This window comes from Triplophysa rosa, linkage group LG2, assembly GCF_024868665.1.
Source record: "Triplophysa rosa linkage group LG2, Trosa_1v2, whole genome shotgun sequence".
NCBI classification, from domain to species: Eukaryota; Metazoa; Chordata; class Actinopteri; order Cypriniformes; family Nemacheilidae; genus Triplophysa; species Triplophysa rosa.
The window spans coordinates 34,722,277-34,746,879 of NC_079891.1; the positions used below are offsets into that span (position 1 = coordinate 34,722,277).

Below are 24,603 nucleotides of genomic sequence, written 5' to 3' on the forward strand. Positions count from 1 at the left end.
TCTGTTCCTAACGCGTACGAAAATACAACAGATTTTACGTCAACTCAGATCTGGCACATACAGAAGCGAACCTAAACACTTTTCTCCCCACAAAAATACCCTGAAAAGGTGCATTTCCAAATCAAAAACCCCATACCAACACATGGAATCTCCAATCCTGTACATGGTTTTCTTGATCTACTAAAATAAGCTATCACATTAACAGTCTGTACATCTGATGGGGCTTGTGCCATCGCCGACCGCCCAACACTTGCATCAAAAAAAGAAAAGAAAATGCCGTCACATTCTCTGATGTGGATAAAGTGACACAGAGCTAAATAAACAGAAAATAATACAAACGCGAGTGAAGGAATGATCGAGCCGCGTCACCAGACGTCTTCAGTTGGGTTTACTGAGTTTTTGCCATCGCACATTTATGAGACGATACATTGCAAATGTTTAAAGATCTCAATCGATTTGAATCAAAGCTGCAGTTGCTCCAAACTCCAGGACTCAGTGGACATACAGAAGGCACTTTACTTGACATCTGAACGTGTGAAGGCAACTCATTTTTGGGGACGTCTGTGGCGTTCAATGTTGTTTGGTTATCAACGATGTTCACAATATCTTTTGTGTAACGCAGAAGAAAGTCATACAGGTTTGGAATGATGCGAGGGTGAGTAAATGATGAAGGAACTCTCATTTTGGGGTGAACTCTCTTAGCTCTGTTGAGGGTTCACTAACGATAATAAATCAACTTGTTCCAGTATCTCTTTTTAAGTGTTCACTTTGCTGCAGCTCACATTTCCTCACCAACACTGACTGTCTTGGTCTTGTGTAATACTGGGTTGTACAGATACAAACTCAATGCATTGAGTTGTATGAACTCAAAATCTCACAAATGACAAAGTCATGACTATATTACAGTCAACGTCCACTCCACAGCACATGGTGGATGAAAGCACAGGTGTGGATGTAAAACGGTAGGACTAAAGAGTCCACACAAACAAGCACTTTCACTGCAAATACAACAGGCCCAATTTACACGTGAGAAGAACATGACAGGAATTGATCATGCTGGCATTGTTAGTGACCGACCATCCCAACAAATCTGGCACAACACTGAGAATTCTGGGTAAGTGACGTTTCATGGGAGGGTGAAGAAAACTGCTGTAGGGTAAAATTCTTCACAGTAGCCCAGTACATAAAAATGCGATGTGACCCGCCCGCAAGACAAGAAAAAAACGGCAACCATTTGTAGCTTTAAAAGTTATTAACTGACAAGTAATAAACTGGAGAATATGAAAACGTGAAGTCTGAATGTCTCCATGGGATATTACAGTATAGAAAAGAATGCATAAAACTAAATGAAAACATAAAAAGCAGAAATGAACCTTTGATAGGACGATACACCAGGAACCGACTGAAACTCGTCCCAAATCATCTTAAAACGTTTTGCAGCATTGATGTGATATACAGAATTAACGGAATAATTTACCCTGACAATTAAACAAAGTACAAACTGAAAATGGCATTTTATGGAATCCGACTTCTTTCACTTGTCTCACAGTTATTTGGCTCATCACAATTCTAAGTCGAGAAGATTTTCACCCAATTATTTAACCGTTATCAATACCAAATTTGGCATTAAAAGCATTGCCAGAGTTGCGAGTGGCTCTGTGCAAAATGTCACTTTTTAAGAAAACATTTCTGACATTTAGTGAATGCTGAATTTGGTTCAAGACTAGACTTATTTTTAATGGCAGAAAGTAAAATGCTGTTGTACTTACACAAAGTTTTGCAATAACATATTCCCACAGTTGTTTTTTTGAAAACACTCGCTGGAAGTGACTGACATGCTGTAGCTCGGGACATCTGTCGTTCTTTTCCGCGGTGATGTTTCAACAGTAAAACACAATCTAGTTGGGAATATTGCTTTGCGCCGGCTATTTACAGAACTGCGAAGAAAAATAAAAAAGGCAGTCACAGGCAAATCTGATCTACACACATACAGCTCGCATTCTTCCATGTTTTACCAGTGGTCCTCTTCTGAAACGATAAAAAAATCTGTAAACAATAAATAAAAAAATTACACTTTTATTTCTTGTTTTCAATAATAATAATAATAATCCTTTCTTTTCTGGGAATCAACATCAGGATCATTCATGTTTACCCTTTATAAACCCTTAAGGTCTTACTGGAATCTACTGGGCTCCAGGAGCAAAGACTCGAACAGTGGATTCAATCTCCAAGTCTCACATTTAGCCATGTTTTCTCCATTATTTTATTCCTCAAAGAAAGGACTGATTCCTCGTCCACGTGTACTGACTGGTAATTTTGTAAGCGCATACTGTTTTCTCGCCATCGAACCTCATTCTCAGGGAAACAAACAAAACTGACAAGAACTAAAACTAGACAGAGATTTGTGTTTCTGTTGTAAATCCGTCCTCGCAATGCAAGAAACCTGTGATCAGTGGCCCCTTAAAATGACATTTTTCTTGCCTTGTTTAATTTTTTCGTTTGTTATACACACACAACAGATTGAATATTTGTTTGGAAGCAAGGTCTTCTGGTGGCAAGTCACAATTTTCAGAGGTTTGAGGATCTTCCCTCCGCCTCCTGTGTTTTTTTGTCTAGTCCCTCTTGGCTTGAAGCTGTTGTTTCCAGGCTTCGTTCAAGTAAACCAGTCGCTTGTAGTTCAGCACAAACAGGATGAAGTTCAGTACGTATGTGGTCACACAGATGATGCAGAAGTCCTTCAGGACGAAGTAAAGAATGTAGCCCAGGTAGACGGAGCCTATTACTGATGCGATGGATGTGGTCATCAAAATCAAAGCGGCCATAGCGCTGGCCGTCAAACCTGCACACACACACACACACACACATCAGTTAGTGATTGTCAACAATGACAAACAACAACACTACTACATGATGATACCAGACCACCACAATCTCATTTGTGATGTTGACATATACACGTCACTTAAAGTTTAGACATGGGTGTAAAAATGCACACATAACAATAAAACATCAATGTACAGATTACATTGAATCATTTTTAAATGACAACTATTAAAATGTAATAATATCTACAGTAATGTTTTGCATTTCTTATCCAATTTGACTTCTAAAACTTTCCCAGTTGAAGAATTGTGAAGAATAAACAGATGATGCATCAGATTATTGGTTAAAGGTTGTAACTGTAATCAATCAGTAATCACGATGAGTTTCAAGAATGAGTTTAAACCAAGCAAAAATATCGAGATATATAGCCTATTGAGTATTTTTAAAATATCACATTTTAGATACATTGCCCAGCCCTCATTTTTTTTAAACTCAAAATAAGATGTTCACTTATTCACTCGTTGTATTCCCTTTCACATTTGAAAAACCTTACAAACAAACTACAGTCAACCTGTTTGTGTTTTTATTTCCTGTAAACCACACGTCAACCCAATGAATATCATATAATAACTGTTATATGAAATGACCCACTCAAATGATCAAAGCACAGACGTGGATCTTGAATATCTCTGTTTCGGGTGTGCCCATGTTTAGGGGTCAGAGTGCATTTGAAAGCTTTCCTTAACACAGCGCTGTCTCTCTTACTAAAGGACCGTCTCTGCAGAACAGAGGTCATTAAACACAGCTCTGCTACTACTCATAGTCATGAAATTTCATTAGAGCAAAGCGGGAGAAACACATCACAAACACCACAGACAACGGAAGGATGGACCCGTGTCTGAGATTTCAGACGCTGTGATACATAATAAGAGTGAGAGAGGTTAGAAAACAACTTCAAATGTGTGCTGGTGCAATAAGACCCACGTTACAGTTCCTTTATACATTTTGAATTTACACGGTCTTGAATAGGTTTTTATTGAGCATTCTGAGAGGTCGTTCTTCTCGAGCGACACATGCGATTCTGTCTTAAAGTCTGGCCAGAACAAGTCGTTTTAGAAAGCACCATAATTATCTTTCTTAACAACCTCTGCATTGAGAGCGTGCTTACAATATCTTAAACCCATGCCTACGTGGACGCTCAATTTTAAAACAAAACCCAACAGTTCTTTCAAACAAGAGAGCAGACGGTTCATTCGTTCACTGATAGGGAAATAAAGAATGAAGCTGTGCAGTAAAATGTAAAACAGGTTGCGGGAAGTGCAAAGCATCCACGTCTATAACCGGTCATCCCTGTAGAGAGAGAACTGCACACGAGCGCTGTTTTAGCGATATGTTATTTTTGAACACAAGCAAATAATTGGTTCTTGCGTGTCTTCGAGCTTAATTGTGTGTGTGGCTGAAGTATGTGTACTGTTGTGAGCACTGTGTGCTCCTACATGTGTCATTCGGTGTAAAACGATCTTACCCAGTAACATTTGAAAGACATAGAATAATATTCCATAGACACTGTTTGGCTGGTTTACTGCGCTGTCGTTCCCAAAGATGCTTCCCAACAGTCCAAATCCACGACCCCATCTGAGGAGAAAGACAGAAAACAAAACAAGGCCATGAAGGATGAGACGTACAAATCAATTTAGAGATTAGATCTATAAATATATATTAATAATGCTCCGAGCGATCTGGGCATCCCCGGGGAATATGAGCACATTCAAGCATCATCTTTGGCCTCAATCAAAATGATCAAAGCATCCAAACATGAGCATATTAAGAACAACGTTTGCCGCCTTTAGCCATTTCTGTCCCAATATCATGTGCCCTTTTCATACAGAGATCCTGGAAAATACTGGGAAAATGTTTCCACGGAATTTGTCCCGGGATCGTTAGATTTTGACCATTGACACTGCCAGTGATTTCCTGGAATCTGTGCTGTGAATCTCCCCGTAAAGACACGTGACGTAATATACTGCGATGTTATGTTGTTATGAGCATTTCTTTAGTCGTGAATTGGGCTGATCACGTGAAGGATATTTCCTTGCTCTGTGTTTTTAGGTGGCTAAATAGCACAATTTGTTATTATTACTGCCAAATAGGCCTAAATAATCTCTCTTTTTGGTTATTATTCTGTAGCATATATTGTTGCTTTTTGCAAATGACAAAGACGTCAGTTTTAAAACAAACTCTATTTATCTTATTTATTTAAAACCTTTTTTTGTTGGTAAATGCAGAACAAGGAAAAGCACTGAGGCACAAAAACGCAAAGTAGGCTATAGACCAACGAGATCCCAGCAAAGAAAAAGTGGTTTCTGAGAACGTTAGCTTTTGGTTGGGAAAAAAAGAACCGGCAGGGAATGTTCCCCTAACGTTCCCCCCCAAAAATAACCAAATGGGAACCATACTGGAACGTTCTGTGTTTGCTGGGGTTACGCTTAATATAAGATAGGCCTAAATCTAAAATGTCATATGAAAATAAATAAAAGCACATTGTTCCGGCTTGTTCAGTGCAAATTTACAGAGCCTTAATGACAGATATAACGGAAACTGGCAAGTAATTTTTGCAACATAGCCTAATACAAAAGGCACGGTATATTATTTTTCCAGTGACATGATGTACAAAAATGTGAGTTTAAAAATACGTTTATCGGGGGTTTTTTTAAGTTTGAGAAAAGTTTTTTAGCATTTAGATTTTGCAACCATTTCGGAATAAGCTCACGCAGATCGAATGAAAAACCCGTTAATAAAGCATATTACAAATAATGCTATAAAAACCATAAATAAACACTAAGGTCGGTATATGATCATCATGTTTATATTGTTTACAATGTTTTTGTTGAGAAAAACCATCTTGTTCGGGTGAAACACAAATGTTTAGTTATGTTTTAGTTGTCGATTAACTAACGAACATAAATTACTCGCTCAACTATATTTGTTTTTATAGCCAAATTATTTGCGATTTATTATATATGCGTGTCATCAGTACACAGCTTTTACGGCATTGTTTCTTTCTGCCTATTGTTCACACAGGGTGCTTTACGGGACTGATCCTTTTAATGTTACTACGTCCCCTTTACGGAATCACTTTTTCGGATCAATCCGGGATGCGTTTGCGTTCACACAGAAGGCACTCTGGCAATTTTCTGGGATCAAAGGTCTGTGTGAATGGGGTTTTTGAAAAGGAGTTCAGGAATGGCATAAATATTTCTCAGACCAACACTTTACTAACCAACGAGTTTTACTTTCTAAACAGAAACAGCACAGAGCAATGAACAATGCAAAAACGGCAATAAACAGAGAGCATTCAGCATTATGAACGTAAACATGAAAGCCAGCTTCTCAGAGAAAGCAGCGTTGCATGTTTCTAAATCAAACCACATGGAAAATAAATACTTATTGCAAATCTGCAATTTGTATAACATGTCACAAAATGACAGTATTCACTCTCAAATAAATTCAAATTCACCCATACAAACAGTGAACGATTTGACTGAATTACACAACGACACTTATAAGGTTGAGCTCATTTGTTAAGAACATATTTAATGAAACTGGTATGCTTTACATCACACTGCCTGAATAAAACGTGTGCGACATAATCTTTGCAAGGAAACTCAATTTCCTCACTTCCTGTCAATGCATAGCATGTGTGTGTGTACTGCTGCCAAAACACCCCAGGTCAAGGCCATAATATCTGCCATCACTGGAGGATCTGTCTTTGGGATTATGGGTAATTCTTCAGCAGTTTTTGATTTGCCTATTGAACACAACGTAACTGTTCAAAGTTGAAATGACACCAACTCAGAAAATAAATATGATGGTAAAAGTCCATTTCTGTTATTAGTGCTGTCCAAATAAACACATGTTTTGTTTTATCAGCTGTATTTGGGCAGTATTAGTGCTATTACCCTTACTGCACAATTGAAGACACGTCACATCTAAACAACAGTGCACCACGTAGAATCTGACCAACAGAACCTATACTCTCCATCAACTCTTCCTGCACAAGAAATGCTTCGACACATAAACCGCTGGTTCACTTTAAGAGAGATAGCCATGAAGCCTGATTGTGTAACATTCCTGTAAACCTTAACTCGGCTAAGTTTGTTTAGTTGTTTTCCCCACGGGACGCATGCTTTATCAGAACTTCCCGCAAAGCCCCGTGAACTGCGAGGTCCCATTGAGAGCAAATACAATGCAATCGCCAGCATGTCTGACGCAATGCAAAACACATAACTATTGCCTCTCTATAATGCAATGTACGCAACACACTGCCCTATTTCTCCTAGTGATAAGTTTGCATATCCGTAGATAAGCAGATAACGAGAGAGAAACGATTAACGGTTCAAACAGGACGATAAACTGCCATAAAGTACTACATTATAACCTTTTAATATGTTTTTTTAATCTGTAAAGTGTGCTCATGAGGTTCTCCTGAAAAAAGATGGGTATGAAGCAGTTCACATGCGGTCGTGTTGTTACTAAATGACAGAAAACTTTGTTTTTACAATTAGAATAGAACCTAGTCAGAAATTGGACATCAACGAGTATAGATCACGATTTGATACTTTTCATTTAGTTTCTAAATAAAAAGTACAAAAATACGAAACTATACAAATGTCTATTTTGTATCAGTAGCATAAGCAGTCGGACAATGTCGTGATGACATGGCATTCTATGAAATGTACACAACATTACTGGAAAAACACTTAATTTTAGGTAAATAGTACTAGTTATTGTGTACGAATCTGAAAACATGAATGCTTTATAATCCATTTACAGGGCTCAGCTGGTTTTTTCCAGCTGTTGATCCTCTCAAAACATCTGCCAAACCATCAATCCATCACTGCATTGGCCACATGAAAAAAACGTACAGTAAACACGACTGAAGCACACTATTAAGTGATTGATCATGTCTGAGGGTGTATCCTGCAGCTGTACATTGATGGCGTGTCACGAAACAATCAAATCGATTTCAAAGGTTACAGAAACCGAAGTTGAATCCTGACTGATGAAACTCGCTGAATTCTCACCCTAAACATACAAGCCCTAACAAGAGAGCACGATTATATTTACCATGACTGCATATGTGTTAAAGGGTGTTTAGTACTATTAATATTATTATAAACAAGATATTCAGGCTAGTGATACATTGCTCGTTCACTCATTAGCACTGTTAGCATTAGCTGCTATTGCTCCATTTCTGCCCATTTAACAAAAACCACATACAAATATAACTATTAAAATAACAACGTTCAATTTCTATATATCTATCTTAGTACACTGCGCCAAAGAAGACCGTAAATAATACAAGCCTGTAATTTTATAAGATTTACAGTCAGTCAGTCAGCGGCCCGGCGCGTCTCAAAACCTAACGCGCTCCCTATATAGACAACATCACAGGTTGATTTCAACGCCCCAGAACATCCGAATCGAACCCGTCTACGACGCCCACGTTGGCTGTCTAGATAGGGAACCCGCTAGGTTTTGAGACGCGACTGTCTTTCTCACCTGGACGTGAAGACTTTGGAGCAGCTAACCCAGCTGCTCACGTCACACGCGGCGCGGTAACTAGCGTCTAAAGATTTTTCTCTCTCCACATGGAACGCGTACATGGATAGCAGAATTCCTAAAAGACACACGAGCAGCCGGACTATCCTCTCCCAGCGAGGGGTGGACACTCGCAAGACGGGCGCCGCCATTTTTTCCCCGGCCTTTGCACGAGCGCGCGCAGCCTCCCCAGGCTCGACCGTTGGGCGCGCGGCGGGAACAGCGCTGGGCGGGCGACGTGGAAAAGCGTCGGGACGTGTCATGCCGACAAAGGGCGTGGCCAGTGAGCCGAGGCTCGTTTTGTTTCCGTGGGCGTGGTCTATCCACCAGAGGGCGTGGTCAGCAGACGTCTCGCCATTCTTCGGTCAGTGGGGGCCGTTCAGGGTTCGTTGTAGGGGCATTTGTAGATTATTCGTGTGGTGTGCATCGTTATCTGTCTTTCCTTACTAAAAGAAGTCTAGCGAGTTTTGTAAATATAATATTACCGATTACAACTTTATGTTGTGATTTGGGTAAATTGTCACTGGTAAAACATGAACACCCTTGTCTTGTTGTTTTCAATTCAATGTTGTGATTTATTCATCAACAAAACAGTTTCCTTCTCATAAGGCCAGTAAACTCAAAATTCATTTACCTCAAGTACAAAGACTGAATGCATTTTAGACCTTTGAAACATCTTGATATGAAGCCATGAGTGTTTTATGGAGGCCTTGATATTGAATTATTACTCTCTAATTACCTGTGGATTAATCATTATAGAAAACAATGTCTTCAGATAGTAACAGATAATAGACTGGGTTTTATTGATGCTTAAATAAAATGTATATGCACAAGTTGTGATAAGCATAATGTAGGCTAAACTTTATCATGTAGTAAAAATGCACTGCCCCACTGTGGTTTCTCACTGCTGCAGCCCATGCACACATTGATGTAATATGGTTTTGTCATTTTTACAGTCATCTACTTAAAAAAAGAAACAGTTTCTCTTTTAAGAACGTCCTGCAGTTAGTGATAAAGGTTTTTGAATTAGTCCTCTATGCAAGGGAAAGGTTTTGGGAATGAAAAGATGGAAACCGCCATGTGTGTGAGTGCCACAAGATGGTTTTGGTTATAGAGTGTATAGACAACCACAGATAAAAGCTGTAGTTTATTTCAGTAAACATGAGAGAATGCCATACAAGTTCACATACATATCTGTAGCCCAGTGGGTTTTAACCAACCCGTTTTTGTTTTCAAAACGTGAACATAAACATTTTAATAACAAACAACAATTGTTTTTGTAGATTTTGTGACTTTTATTTTTCTTGGTAAACCTTGTGAGATGTTTGGTCACCCCACCCATAGACACGTTAACCTATTTTGTGTTTGTAATAGATTTTGAATTATGTATTGAAGATTTCTTATTTGAAGATTTTTTCACACAGCAAACCAAACCAGACAGATTCGTTTTTTACAGAACTGCAAAATAATAATAAAAATATTCATGTTAAATGTGATTGTGCACAAAATTAAAGTCCATGAGGAGAGGAAGTGAGTTTTTATTTGTGTGACGAAATGAACCAATCACAGGAACCAAACTTTAGACACGACCAATCACGAACAACCCCAACAAAGCGGAAACACGGTGGGTGGCGCTGCGCAGACCGATCGGCATATGACGTCAACGTACCGCGAGAACCGTTCGAAATCTAAGCTTTCGAATAGCTCTCGCGATACTGATGTCATACGCCAATCGGTCTGCGCAGCGCCGCTCGATGTCCAAAAAGTCGCATGGCCTGGTAACAAAAACGCTCCACCAATCACACGAAGATCTCGATTGACCATGTGACCAAGAGGTTTTAAAACACGCGTGACATTGTTGTTTACTCACAGAGGATAAGCTCAGCGAGGTGTTCGTACTGAAAACATTATGCGCAGTTTTAGTCTGATCAATATGGCCACTGACATCGACCGATTCGTGATCTTTGAAGAGGCGCATTACGATCAATATGATTATTATAATCTAGAGGAATATCCCTGTCATGCTGGAGGAAAAGGCAGAAGTAAGAGGGAAATTGGTATGAACACTAATCGCCATTGCCCTGCTGGACACGAACGAAAGATCACGGGAAAATTGCACAACAGTGAAATGAAACGCAGGAGAACCAGAGCTCGTCCTCTTGAGAAAAAAATGAAACATTGAGGTACGTGCAATATTTGTGTGTTTTCATTATATTTGCATTTATTGCACTGCGTTGGCTTTGTAACATGCCAAAAGCAACTCCCATTTTGTCACCACTGGAGTACATAATATGATATATTAAATCTTATACAGATTCATTTCTAATGTGCTTTTCACAATTTTGCATTGTTGCAAAGAGGCTTTAAAACACATTTAAACGTAAAACAATATAGAAAAAAGGAATAAAAATTATATAAAAACAGGAAATTACATGTTGTATATTATGTAGCTACATAGTTTTTCCGTAAGATGTGTATTAGCACTACTAATTGTTAAAATATTTGTCTTCAGGTTTGTGTACATAGACAAAAGAAAAAACAACATAATTATCTGCACATTATTGGCGTAAGAACATTTCTAATGCTTTCTTTATGCATTACAGAATCGGACTGCTCGGATTGGTGATGGATGAGAGATAGAGGATCCTGATAAATCTTTGTTTTGACTTTTCTAAACAATAGACGACCCTGAACATAGATATCAAAACTAGATGCCTCATTCAAGCTCTCCAGGCACGTAGCCGCGTCCGCCATCTTGGAACGGTCCACGGACGTCACTCAGTTTGCTGGAATGCCACAACAGTGCGCAGGCATGGCTGTAATTCCCGACAAATTGGATACCCTTTCGGTGTTGTCATGTGTTAGTGTAGGAAATATAATGTTTGAGGTTACACAACAACAAAATGTTTTCAAAATCATACACAATCAGCTTGCTCTTGAGTGTTAAAGGACCGGCTTGGCAGGGTTGCCAGATCTGTGAAGCAAAAATCCTTCATCACGAGCCTAACGTCCCTAGTCCAAATAACAGAATTTAACATTCATAAATAAAATAATCTTAAAATTAACAGCTATGTAACAAAATCCTTCCACTCCTAACCTGTGGATAAAACAAACCGGAGCAACAGTTACAAAGTAACCCAATTCCACTGAAAAGCCACAGACTTGGCAACACAGACCGGCTCGCACCGTTCCAATATGGGGGACGACCTAAGTGTAGCGGCCTATAGAAACAGATGCTAATGCGGCATCTAGTTTTGATATCTATGATGCTGAACACTAGCGCTGATGTCACTGAGCGCGAGACAAGCGCATGCGCATCTGTTACACGGTCTGCTGCTGTCAAGTGATCCGCCTGCTGACATGAATAGCTTGTGTGTTTGTATGGTGTTTGAATTTCAAGATGTGCTGTCACTTCTTAAACGTGTTGAACTGAAGAAACGTTGTGTTCTTATAAGAAAAACAAAACTTCTATTGTGGGAGATAAGTCATAAATAAAGGAGCATAATTATTGGTTGCGGTGTCATTATTATAAGAATCCAAAGACATTAATTCATATACAAGTAGAAAAAATAAAAACAAAAGCATTTGGACTGTGTGACTGAACTGTGTTGACATTATCTTTTTCCTTCATTTTAAAAGAGTAGTTCACCTTCAAAATGAAAATTATGTCATCATGTAAATGTCAGTTTGTCTTTTCAAACCTGTATGACCTTCTTTCTTCTGCAGAACGCAAAAGAAGATATTCTAAAAAATGTTGGTAACAGAACAGCACAGCCCCCCATTCACTTCTATTGTATGTCCACAAAACCTATGCAAGTGAATGGGGGAATATTAACAACGTTCTTCAAAATAGCTTCTTTTGTGTTCTTTGGAAGAAAGAAAGTCATACAGGTTTGAAATGGCAAGAGGGTGAGTAAATGATGACAGAATTTTCATTTTGAAGGTGAACTACTCCTTTAAGCTTTGTGACCTCCACAAGTCTTAAACAGCCACAACTAAAAGCAGTTGCACATCCAATAATATAAACAAATAACCTACATTTACAAGAAAGTTTATTTCACTGTACTTTTTATATCTTAAGTATTTAAAACATTTTAATGTGCAGGTTTGGTCAATTACATTTTAAAAGCACTATGATGTAATTTCTTTGGCTTTTTTATATTCGCAAAACAGAAAGCCAGAGGAAATACACAAGCATATGTAATAGTAAAAAAGTAAAGTAATTATTTATGGCAAAAAGCACATTCACATGTCAGTTCACCTTCAGATGATTTAATAACAATGAGATCAAGCAGACATTGCTTTTGAATTCTGACTGTTGTGTTACATTCTGGGAATCTGCTACCTTCACAAACAAATGATGCCTTCTTGCTCATGCTGTAATGGAAAATAATCATACTAATATTAAACATCTGTACTACGTTCTGCGTACCATAAAAACCTGAGTGGTCACATTCTGTCCGATTTCATGCACAGCGTGTATACATTCTCTGATACATAGATCTATAAATACATGTGGTCTCAGATATGATTTGCAAAGTGAAGCAAACAAGGCAGTATTTGATAAAACTTGTATGCATATGACATGTTTTTGCTCCTCATAATAAAAAAAGTGGCATGCATTATATTATTGTAAATTGTTGTTTATCTAACTAAGGTATTTTCAATATTATATTTGATGATAAGTCCATCATATCTAGATCAAAAGGCAATAATATGACTAAACTTGGTACAGATATTTAGAACAGGGCATAAAACAAGACTCAAGATGTTTTTACATTAGAATAGTTTCAAAGTTGTTTCCACATGCTGGGTTTATAATTTATTGACTTCTATAACACTTCTAAGAGATGATTTTTTATGCAGGATCTTACAGTTATATTAAACTATTAAGTGAATTAAAATATCCTGCATTTCATAACAGAAACACAAAACCTCATTGTATACACTTATAGAATTGACATCGGTCAGTTTAGCAGTACTTACGTTTGTTAATCACCAGCAAAATGCATGAAAATATCCAGCTCGAAGTCATATCATATGGAGCGAATCTTGTTATAAACGTGGCCCAAATTCACAAATCTTTGCTTTAGTCTCCATCAAATCAAATTAAACTTGATCCAGATGTTTTTTGAATGTATGATTCTTATACTAACGTGGTTATAAAAAACATGCAAACACTCTTTAACTTTCATCAATAAAAGATTTTCAACGGTTTATAAAAGTACTGCCGAAACTGTCGTGACATCAGATGTATAGCAAGTAGAAAGAACTCATTCACTTGTAGAAAAGTTTCGGTTAATAAAGCTCTCGATTACCCAAACTAGTGAAACTCTTTAGCAAAACTGCCAGACATGTTGCATATTTGCACAAAACAGTGCAGTCTTTAAAGATCCAACACCAAATGCATATAATCCATATAATCTGTGTAGGAATAAACGTGTTAACAAAATACACACATGTGAAAAAACTCATCTACGGCTAGAATTATTTCTTATCATGCAGTCCGTTATAAATATCAAGGAATAATAAATGGCACATTTAACGGAGGGTTAACTCTTGGTGGCGCGAAGCTTCCGGCGGAAATACTCCGGCGCGGCTTCCTGCAGCCAATCGGCATCCACCAGGCACAGATCCCTCATGTAACAGCGGGACGTGTGCAGGAGCTCATTAAACACAACGTATGCTGGTTTGGCCTGGAACAGGACGGAGGACGGATGGATGGCCACGGCCTGCTGTGTGTCCAGAGCGACGTAACTGCCGTCCAGCTGCAGCTGCGCAGCATTCATGAACAAACCGTGAGCCAGACAGCGACGGACATTCGCCAGGTCTGACTGCGACGATTCCAGCTTCATGTTCATCTGAAGAACGAGAGACAAAAGTTGCATGATCTGAAATCAATCGTTTAATTATCAAAATATTTTTTTTGTACTTTTCTCGACATCAGACCGAGTTGGTGTGTACCTTGATGCAGATATCTCTGAGCTGGCCACGAACTTCAGACACGAGTCCCATGTTCCTACTGTTGACAAAGTTCTCTCGACACCACTCCTGTCACAATGTATGAAAATGAACACATGTAAGGGATTATGTATAGGCAGCCGGGTGTTATCGCAGAAATAAGCCCCGACAGCGTGATCACACTAAGGCCCGAGTCACATTTCGCAACTTTTTTTGAAAGTCGTTATTTTAAATGTAGACGCAGTCGCGTGCAAATAGGGGCGCCGCATTGAGATGGAAATAGTTCAACGTTTTGGAACAACCGGCTGCTTGTACATTATCCCACTTATTACACGGCTACTTGCCACATGAGAAAAAAAACTGGACATGAAATGTGAATTTGAGATATTTTATTAGCTAATTTTTACCGAATGCAGACCTTTCGTGAGGAAATGCCGTTTACTTTTGGTTTTAAGGTAAGAAACGACGTTCAAACGTCAAGAACAGGCAATTTGGTTTAATCATTTGTAAATATAATGTCATTTATGTTATTAAAATACATTTTTATATTCAATTTATCAAAAAAACCCATCAAAATGATTTGCTGCATCCGGGTTACCGTGTGTTATTAGTTTTGAGAGGTTGTTATCTGGGAATAACGAACCTGCAAATGTCGCGACTGGCCAATCAGAATCAAGCATTCCAACGAACCGTGTAATAAGGTAAAGACAACACGCTTCCATTTTCTTATTAGGCAAGTATACATTAAATAAGTGCAAGAATAAAAGACAATTTACCGTTCAGACCACATATTATAAATAAACAGGTCACAACATGGCCCGTACCTTGTTGCCGCTGACTTTCTTGAAAGCCCTGTAGATGTTGAGAAGGGTCATGTGGTCACCCTCACTGGAGATGAATTTCTTGCGCACGGCGAGGACGTCGTCCCTGCGAGCCGGTGGATTGTAAAGAACCGAGTCCACAGAGAGCAGAGAGATGATGGTCAGAATCTCTTCGGTGCAGCTGAAGTCAGGAGAGATCAGGAGCGTCTACAGATACACACAATAACAGCAAATCAAACCTTTATTATCATTGTTTGAGTCACAAAAGTATGCATAAAGAAGAAACACATTTCTGCTCAATGTATGTCAATAAAATGTATGCTCGTGACTGTGCATAAAATATAACACATTTTGTAAGCTTTTCTGAACTGATCCGATTGTTCCGCACACCTGCACGCATCCCTTCCAGGTGTGAGAGTTGTGCGCTGTTATCGGTTTTATAAATAAAGAATGTTTCTTACTTTAGAGAAGCGGGGCTCTAGAGGAAAGGAGGCCATTTTTTTGCCCAGAGGGGTTAATAACACCTGCTCATCTTTTCTGTCGACGGCCCCCAGGATGCTGAGCTGCTCCACGGCCGTCCGCATTGATTCTGCACGAACACAAACACGTGGATGTGTTATTTAAGACTTATTACACGGCTCGTTGGAATGCTTGATTCTGATTGGCCAGTCGCGACATTTGCAGGTTCGTTATTCCCAGATAACGACCTCTCAAAACTAACAACACACGGTAACCCGGAGGCAGCAAATCATTTTGACAGGTTTTTTTTGACAGATGAAATATAAATGTCTTTTAATAACATATTTGACATTATATTTACAAATGATTCAACCAAATTGCCGGATCGTGACATTTGAACGTCGTTTCTTACCTTAAAACTGAAAGTGAGCGGCTTTTCATCGCGGAAGGTCGGCATTTGGTAAAAATGAGCTAATAAAATATTTCAAATTCACATTTCATGTCCAGTTTTTTCTCATGTGGCAAGTAGCCGTGTAATAAGCGGGATATACAAGATGACCTGATCACACTGTCTGGGCTTATTTCTGCGATTACAACCGGCTGCCTTTACAATATCCCTTAATTGCAATATAAGATTAATACACTTAAATACACCTTTAAATAATTCCATATTAATTCAGTGAAGAGAATATACAGCATCTTCAAGAAAAGTAAATATTTTGTGAATAATAGAAACAGTCTTAGGCAAGTCCTAGGCATGCAAACTAAAGTTTAAAAATACAGAAAAACGACGGAGAAACGACCCAACAGCCCTATTAGTGTTTTAGGTATTAAAGGGACAGTTCACCCAAAAATAATATTCTGTCATCATTTCCTCACCTTCGAGTTGTTCCAAATCTGTATAAATTTCTTTGTTCTGATGAACACCGAGAAAGATATTTTGAAGAATGCTTCCAAAGTTCTTGGCCACCATTGACTACCACAGTGGGAAAATTTACTTTATAATTGTTTTTGTTCTGTTGAACACAAAAGAAGATATTTTGAAGAATGTCGGACAGCAAACAGTTCTGGGGCACTTTTGACTACCATTGTCATTTTCCTACTATTATACATTTTTGGGTGAACCATCCCTTTAAAACCACGTCGGTCTGTGCATTAGTCAACCTTACCTGGTGATGGCTTAGACATGAAGTCAAAATTCAAGACATCAGAAACTCCTAAAGCCAAAAGTTGCAGTACGACGCTGGCCAAATTGCACCTGCGATCACACACAAATCAGAATATCAGATGTGCTTTTAGCTTCACAGATCATCTGTGGATCGCACAAGTCCTCCCGTACCTCTGTATCTCAGGCACGGTCATGTTTGCAAAGTGGTCGAACTCCTCTTCAGTGTAAAGGCGGTAACAGGACCCAGCGTCCTCTCTTCCGGCGCGACCCGCACGCTGCCACGCCTGCGCTTTAGACACCCGCTGCACGGCCAGGACCTCCAAACCGCTGTCTGGGAAACACAAACATCACATCGCATCGCATCCAAACAAATATCGACAACACAGTGTAAAGCTCTGAGAGTTTTACCTGGATTGAAGCGCTTGGCTTTCACCATCCCAGTGTCAATGATGTATTTGATGCCAGAGATGGTGATGGAGGTCTCTGCTATATTTGTTGACAGAATAACTTTTCTTGAACCCTAGAACGTACAAAAAAGCAGGCAAATTAAAGGGACAGTACATTCACTTTTTGCTTTAAAACTGCATCACGTGTGTCATCACGTCCGTTGATGAAATGTCTGTAGTGACCTTCGGCGCGGGCTGAAAGACCCTGAACTGTTGAGCTTGAGGCAGAGAAGCATAGAGAGGAATGACTGTCATCGGTCTGCAGGTATCGGGCAGGTGTTTGGCGATGTCTCGACAGGTGCGTGCCAGCGCTTCGATCTCCTCCTGCCCCGTCAGAAACACCAGGATGTCATGGGAAGGCGGAGCTTCCTATAATAAAAACGCGAACACTCAAAACTTTACTCTAGATTTCCAGTCTCTTTTATAATGCTGGTTTCCACATTCCTGTAAGTCCATCAATGCATCGAAATTGTGTAATAAAATTGTGTTTTTTCACAAATCAGAGAATGTGTTTGAATGGACAGACCTGATGAATCTGAAAAACAGACACCAGCGCTGCTTGCAGATAGTCGGACTGAGGCTGTTTGGTGTAGTAGATCTGAATGGGATGCTGTCGGCCCTCCAGATACAGTACAGGTGATTTATTGAAGTACTGAGAGAACAGGTCCACATCCATGGTGGCTGACATCACTAAAACCTAAAGACCATTCATTTGTTCGAGTTTAGAAATCACACTGAAGAAAGTTGCAAAGCAGCCAATGAAAATGCAGCATCAGCACCACATGAAACATTGTTGTTATCACATCATACGACACGACAGCGTCTTGGATATAAAAAGTGAAACATATAAAAGAAAAGAGAACTCAAGATCATATAATAGAAAATGCAGAAAAGATACTGAATATACCATTCCGTTTTTTTATTCAACGCATTTCTTTTGAGTTTAAATTTTTTTTTAAACTGGTAACACATACTGCATAAAGCTAAAATAAGAAAAAAAAAAAAAAAAAGAAATATTAAGGAATATCTTGCAAACGCTGCAATAGCAAAGAGTTTACTAAAGTTAACATCTACAATAACTGATTTCGTGTGCTCGTGAAAAAAAACTTCCGATTCAAACCTTCAGAGGTACTTTGTTCTGCTCCGCACGTTTGCGCTGGGCACATTTCACCACACCGAACAGAACGTCCGTGTGCACGGTCCGCTCGTGAGCTTCATCCAGAATCACCACAGTGTACCGCAGTAATAATGGATCACCTATAGCTTCTCTTAACAACATCCCATCTGTCATAAACTTCAGCTTGGTCTCAGACGACGTGACATCTTCGAACCTCACTGTGTAGCCCACCTGAGAAATAACATTAATATAAACATAAAAAGCTTGACTAAAGTATTACACAATTCATAGATTTGAAAACAGTGAAAGAGAAACATAAGATTTTTTTTAAGAGAGAACACACCATTTTCCCCAGCTGAACTTTCTTTTCTTCTGCCACTCGACCAGAAAGAGAGATGGCAGCCACTCGGCGGGGTTGTGTTACTGCAATGATACCCTGTCGTCCGATGCCAGACTCATACAGATACTGCGGTATCTGTGTGGTTTTACCTGACCCGGTCTCACCTGAAGCAGAAAACACTGTTTATTAGTGGTGCCTAATAAGCCTGTGACTCCTGTAAAAACAGCTGTTGCACTGATTTTGAAATGAAACTGGCAGCAGACTGACAGATGAAGGGGAGGAGTTAACGGATGCTCCGGCCTAGAGCCATTGAGAGAGAGTCGCGTCAACTCCATTGACTCCAATGGCACAGTTTTTTCACAGCAATGGCAGTTCATGGAGGCTCTCAATAGTTCCCGGAAGTTACTAGTAACACATGGAGCTGCGACTAAACAGACCAACTGAGATAAACTTTTAACCCATTTAAAGGCAGAATGCATCTTAAGTTAAGGTGCTAACTTTAGCCTGCTAGCACTGAAATCATGATCCCGCCCTCCATGCGAATCGCCTAAAGCCACGCCTCCTCCAAAACACATGAACGCGCACAGACCAGAATAATAATATTATATATATATATATATATATATATATATATAATAAAGCATTTAAAGAGAAAACATAACTCCCTGGAACAATCTGAAGTCTCCATGAATCACGTGACACGCGAAAATTTCGAACTTCTGTTGGCGGAACTCTCTCTCTCAATGGCTCTGCTCCGGCCAAGCCGTCTAATAATTTACGTCATTTGACATGGATAGTCATTTCAGGGCGGAAGTGCATTTTCAGATTTTAACTAAAGATTATGAGGGTATATGAATTTTAAAAAGAACATGACCCACATTGATAAGCTATTTACTATAAACGCTGCAATACTTCATGAAAAAATAAGAATGTCATTTTTAATTTCACTGGGACTTTAAGTGCAGAATGATGTCATAAAAACATTGATCTTTATTTGCAGAAATAAGGGACTGCTTGTATCGCGTAAACGTGCATTTTGTCAATGTTTTGGAGCACACGCATTACGCACACGATATTCTTGAAGTTAACATAATCATCTTAAAGCCATAAAAGTTGATTTCATAAAAACTTGAAAAACAGTTCACATCACAAACATCTGACAGCTATATGTAAAGCAATCTGACAACAAAATGATATTCGTGATATTGACAAAAATCCAGGTGCATTTACAAACACCTTTATGAAACTTTACTCTAATTAACTACAAAGAAAAGTCATAGTATTGCCATGGTGCAATTGAAAAACAGCCTAAGAATACTTCATGAGCTCTATCAACTGATGTTTTGTCATAAGTCCTACCTATTATCACGGCACTATGCAGCTGTCTGAGTTGATTGATCAGTTGTGATTTCGCCTGGTATATGGGCAGCTGTCTTCTCTGCGCGTCCACGCTGATCGGCGCATGACCAGCTCGGGGCAGAAGCATGCCGGGCTTCTTGTCGAGGCGGAAGAAGGGAGACCCCGGCTTGAATCTCTTGGCCGGAGGAGGATCGGAGTCTTGGGGCATGATCCGCAGAAAACGCGCAGCGGTGTGCACTCGTCTCGCTCACTTTGAAGGGCTGATAGCGTTCATGAGAACATACGGCGGAGGAGACTCGCGCTGCGGGTGTTTACATCACCTCCCCACGTGGCTCAGAAGTTGCAGTCGCGCGGGGATGACGTCACCGTTAAAACCTACTCAAATGTGCAAAACCGCTATGTTTTATGTGTTTGGCTTCATTTACGTGGTTGGATCATTCGTAATTATACTGCCCAACCAAAAGAACCAAATGATCTCAATTTATATTTTTTATCCCGGATATGTTTAAAAAAAAGCAAGCTAAGCGTTTTCTCTTTTAGCTGCTCCATATATGAGATGGTTAAATTGAACTCCAAGCCAAATTTGATTACTCTTAGAATAATTATGAACAAACGCGAGTGTTTTACATTTTAGTTTAACTCAACGCCTCAATTTTAAATATTAAAGAATTAAATCGAGCATTTTTCTATAAACAATTGAATAAAATATGAATGTAATATATATCATTAAATAGAGCATTTTTCTATAAACAAGTGAATAAAATATATGAAAATAAATATAATATATACAATTATTTTACAGAAGATACTTTTACAACCTACCTACGTTAGCTCCAGAGTAAACGACATGGGTTTTGACCAATCAGCGCACAGACACGCCTCTTCGGCGCTATTCTGATTGGATGTTTGTCTGGTATAAGGTTTTGCCGCTCGCTCTGTCGCTCTCTTCTTTCACGCGTCCCTGCCGTGAGGTGAGGCCTGTTACAGCTCAGCGCTGTTTTCACACCATTTAATGTCGAGTAAATGTGTCCATACGGTTATAATAATACAATTAACGTAGATATAGTTATTAGCAGATATAGCTTCAAAGAACATTACGCAGAGTAGTTGTCGTTTTAAACCGAAGTAGCATCTTCACAGTTAGCACGCTAGCATTAGCAGTGTGCCTCGCCATGCGTTGAGCAGTGAGAAATGAGAACTCTTGTTAACTGGGTGCTTTTTATTCGCAGTTTTAGATCAGAAGTGTCTGTTATTTAATGCAATGCCGCTGGTTTCAAATACAAAAAAACCCCATAATGCCGTTCACAACTATGAAAGAAGTTGAAGGAATGAAGAATGAGGCCTGTTCTAACACTACTATAATACGTATTACTATAATATGATCGCAACTATAAGAGTTAAAGATTAGTAAGAGAATGTGTTAAATATTATATATTATTTACTTTAATCGATTTTTGGCCGGAATATTATTGCAACGTGTTTATTAATTGTGAAAACGACGTAACGTCAATGGACAACACATGGTTTACAGAATCATTAACGTTACACGTCTAAATAAAATGTAATTTCTCCAGATTTTTCAACCTTGTCTTTAAACCGGCTATTCACCGATCCTTGGAAGCACTGCCAAGATGCCCAGGGAAGACAGGGCCACGTGGAAGTCCAACTATTTTATCAAAATCATCGTAAGTCGTTTTCACTTGTGGTTGTTTTACATTAGTGCAGGTTACACTACTGATCAGCTGTGTCAGTACTGATTGGTCGTTCCCCCTGCGCAAATAAACTTGTTTCCTGCTGTGCTTGTGAGTTTGCTGCCATAGCTCACAGGGACGATTGGTCTCAGACATATTCTGAATCCGCTAGACATTGAATTATGACCAGCATCAAGTCGTGGTTCTTTACTTTGTCTTTGTATGTGTAGCAACTGCTGGATGACTACCCCAAATGCTTCATCGTGGGTGCAGACAATGTGGGCTCCAAGCAGATGCAGACGATCCGTCTGTCCTTGAGGGGCAAGGCTGTCGTGCTGATGGGCAAGAACACCATGATGCGCAAGGCCATCCGTGGCCACCTGGAGAACAACCCGGCTTTGGAGAGGTGTGTCCATTGCTCCACTGAGAATTTATTAAAGGGACTAAATGAATAATTCAAATCACTCGATAGAGAAATGACTACTATATCTTATGATGAATTTAAACTGTTAGTCCAAGTAAATGTAATATAAATCTGATTAAGGCATAGAAATGCAGGATAAGTTACTGGCCAGCTGTTGTCGTGCTGGTCCGTCGTTCCCCCTGCGCAAATCAACTTGTTTCCTGCTGTGCCTGTGAGTTTGCTGCCTGTAGCTCACAGGGACGTTTGGGCCCAGACATTATGTATTTGCTAAAGCATAATTGAACCAAATGTGGACAGTTTGTTAATGAAGTTATGCTGGCTTTGTGTGACAAGTTGCTTCAAAGTTGAAATTATGCGAGTGAGGATTCATTTTTGTATTTGTACATCAGGTTCTTTTTCTTATTCCTGTAGGCTGCTTCCCCACATCCGTGGTAATGTTGGCTTTGTTTTCACAAAGGAAGATCTGCCGGAGGTCCGGGATCTGCTGTTGGCAAACAAAGTGAGTTTACACTTTTGATTGCTCATTTCTCAAATGAAAGCAAGTTAGTGTTAAAATGCTAACAAACTCTTATTCCCTTAGGTGCCAGCTGCTGCCCGTGCAGGTGCCATCGCCCCGTGTTATGTGACTGTGCCAGCGCAGAACACCGGCCTCGGTCCTGAGAAGACCTCCTTCTTCCAGGCTCTGGGTATCACCACCAAGATCTCCAGGGGAACCATTGAAATCCTGGTGAGGGGAACGGCAATTTATTTCATGAAAATCATCGTAGTTTGTGTTTTTTGAAATGAGCACGAGCAGGTTAAGTTACAGAACAGCTGTGTCTGTGCTGGTTTGTCGTTCCCCCTGCTGAAATCAAACTGTTTCATACTGTACCTGTCTGTCACTACCCCAGACTTGCAGGGACGTGTTGTTTCAGACATTGTAATGCTTTATGAAGTTATGACCTTCATCAGGTCGCGTTATATTTATTTTATATATTGACTACTTCATGACTGCCCCAAATTCTTTCTGGGTGTGGATGATCTGCCATTGCGAAATCCATTTTGTCACATTTTAACCTTCTGTAGTCCTGCAGCTCTAGGAATTAAACGAGAACATGACGCACGTCGATCCAATTTGAGTTCAGATGTAACACTTTCGAAATGTTCTTGATGTTAATATGGTCTTTTATTTGCTCGCAGAGCGATGTCCAGCTGATCAAGACTGGAGATAAGGTGGGCGCCAGCGAGGCCACGCTGCTCAACATGCTGAACATCTCGCCCTTCTCTTACGGGCTGATCATCCAGCAGGTGTATGATAATGGCAGCGTGTACAGCCCAGAGGTGCTGGACATCACTGAAGATGCCCTGCACAAGAGATTCCTGGAGGTGAGGCTTCTCAAACTAAAGTAAAACTAAAATTTCACGTGGTTATCTATCTCAGACACTTTTAGCAGACCATGGACTATTCTGATTATGTGCACTGAATAATATGAAATACTAATTGTAATCATTATTTAAATATATATATATTTAAATAAAATGGCGTTGGGGAGGTCTCGTGTCTTTGTCCCCTTTTTTCACCCCGATGAGTTTGCATCCCTGTTATTTATTGGTGTAACTGGTGCATGGATCAGGTTAAATGGTTTATTAGTCATTTTGAGTGCAAAACATTTAAAGATGCATGTCTAGTAATCGCAAATAATCTGAAGAGTTTGTCAGTGGTCAAAAGGTGTCGTTCTTGTAGTTTAATCCTTCTCTTCCCCTTTCAGGGTGTGAGGAACATCGCTAGCGTCTGTCTGCAGATCGGCTACCCCACCCTCGCCTCCATCCCTCACTCCATCATCAATGGATACAAGAAGGTCCTGGCTGTTGCCGTGGAGACGGACTACTCTTTCCCCTTGGCCGAAAAGGTAAAACTCCAATTCCATTTGTGGTCTTTGAGTTTGCAGGACAGGTTACAAAACGGCTGCTCCGTGTCGTTCTGTCATATGCCCTGCACATAGTGACCTGTTTCTCAAATCCCCTGTCTGCCCACACCCCGGCAGACAGGGACGCTTAGTTTCAGACAGTCCTAACAAAAATATTCTGTGTATGTATTGCAACTTTTATTTGTTGAACGCAACACAATCTGATGACGTGTCGTGCGCTCCATAGGTGAAGGCATACCTGGCTGACCCCAGCGCTTTCGCTGTGGCAGCTCCTGTTGCCTCGGCCGCCGTGGAGAAATCTGCAGCTCCTGCCCCTAAAGTGGAGGCGCCTAAAGAGGAGTCTGAGGAGTCTGACCAAGACATGGGCTTCGGCCTGTTCGATTAAACTGTCAGATGGATGTTCAGTCTGCAAGTTAACATCAATAAAACATCTGGAATAAACCATCATTGTGACTCTGAATTAATTTGGGTTTGTTTGAGAATTTC

The 24,603-nt window shown here is 39.8% G+C and overlaps 3 protein-coding genes across 4 annotated transcripts; 1 reads left to right on the forward strand and 2 right to left on the reverse strand.

Annotated features, from left to right (window-relative positions):
• vkorc1l1 (vitamin K epoxide reductase complex, subunit 1-like 1) lies at positions 1-8,952 on the reverse strand. 2 transcript variants are annotated; one of them, XR_008961658.1, is made up of 4 exons: positions 8,386-8,952; positions 4,349-4,458; positions 2,153-2,839; positions 1-2,046 (listed from the first exon to the last, which is right to left on the reverse strand). XR_008961658.1 is itself a non-coding variant. In XM_057320010.1 (3 exons), exons 1-3 carry the CDS (start codon positions 8,685-8,687, stop codon positions 2,613-2,615), a joined length of 639 nt encoding a protein of 212 aa, XP_057175993.1. In that variant the 5' UTR covers positions 8,688-8,952; the 3' UTR covers positions 1-2,612. The 2 variants fall into 2 exon arrangements, 1 of the variants encoding a protein (XP_057175993.1); XM_057320010.1 differs by having other exon boundaries at positions 1-2,839.
• Positions 8,953-12,680: 3,728 nt separating this feature from the next.
• On the reverse strand, positions 12,681-20,509 carry dhx33 (DEAH (Asp-Glu-Ala-His) box polypeptide 33). The gene is made up of 12 exons (XM_057319846.1): positions 20,096-20,509; positions 18,740-18,900; positions 18,400-18,627; positions 17,806-17,976; positions 17,463-17,648; positions 17,242-17,353; positions 17,005-17,164; positions 16,835-16,923; positions 15,668-15,795; positions 15,210-15,413; positions 14,389-14,475; positions 12,681-14,285 (listed from the first exon to the last, which is right to left on the reverse strand). The coding sequence occupies exons 1-12, from the start codon at positions 20,301-20,303 to the stop codon at positions 13,977-13,979; spliced, it is 2,043 nt and encodes a 680-aa protein (XP_057175829.1). The 5' UTR covers positions 20,304-20,509; the 3' UTR covers positions 12,681-13,976.
• A 489-nt stretch (positions 20,510-20,998) lies between these two features.
• On the forward strand, positions 20,999-24,564 carry rplp0 (ribosomal protein, large, P0). The gene is made up of 8 exons (XM_057319988.1): positions 20,999-21,066; positions 21,670-21,780; positions 22,017-22,192; positions 22,622-22,709; positions 22,791-22,937; positions 23,390-23,575; positions 23,959-24,099; positions 24,344-24,564. The coding sequence occupies exons 2-8, from the start codon at positions 21,727-21,729 to the stop codon at positions 24,500-24,502; spliced, it is 951 nt and encodes a 316-aa protein (XP_057175971.1). The 5' UTR covers positions 20,999-21,066; positions 21,670-21,726; the 3' UTR covers positions 24,503-24,564.
• The last annotated feature ends 39 nt before the right edge of the window (positions 24,565-24,603 follow it).

Bases quoted from the DNA above. Each gene is read 5' to 3' on its own strand.
- vkorc1l1 (XM_057320010.1), bottom strand. From the start codon at position 8,687: ATGACACGTCCCGACGCTTTTCCACGTCGCCCGCCCAGCGCTGTTCCC. The intron at 4,459-8,385 runs GTGAGAAAGACA...CTTTCTCCTCAG, and splicing joins TCCAAAGTCTTCACGTCCAG to ATGGGGTCGTGGATTTGGAC. The intron at 2,840-4,348 runs GTAAGATCGTTT...GTGTGTGTGCAG, and splicing joins TGTCTTTCAAATGTTACTGG to GTTTGACGGCCAGCGCTATG.
- dhx33 (XM_057319846.1), bottom strand. From the start codon at position 20,303: ATGCCCCAAGACTCCGATCCTCCTCCGGCCAAGAGATTCAAGCCGGGG. The intron at 17,649-17,805 runs GTCTGTCCATTC...TTTTTATTATAG, and splicing joins CTGTTTTTCAGATTCATCAG to GAAGCTCCGCCTTCCCATGA. The intron at 14,476-15,209 runs GTACGGGCCATG...ACATTGTGACAG, and splicing joins AGAAAGTCAGCGGCAACAAG to GAGTGGTGTCGAGAGAACTT.
- rplp0 (XM_057319988.1), top strand. From the start codon at position 21,727: ATGCCCAGGGAAGACAGGGCCACGTGGAAGTCCAACTATTTTATCAAA. The intron at 22,193-22,621 runs GTGTGTCCATTG...TTATTCCTGTAG, and splicing joins AACAACCCGGCTTTGGAGAG to GCTGCTTCCCCACATCCGTG. The intron at 22,938-23,389 runs GTGAGGGGAACG...ATTTGCTCGCAG, and splicing joins GGGGAACCATTGAAATCCTG to AGCGATGTCCAGCTGATCAA.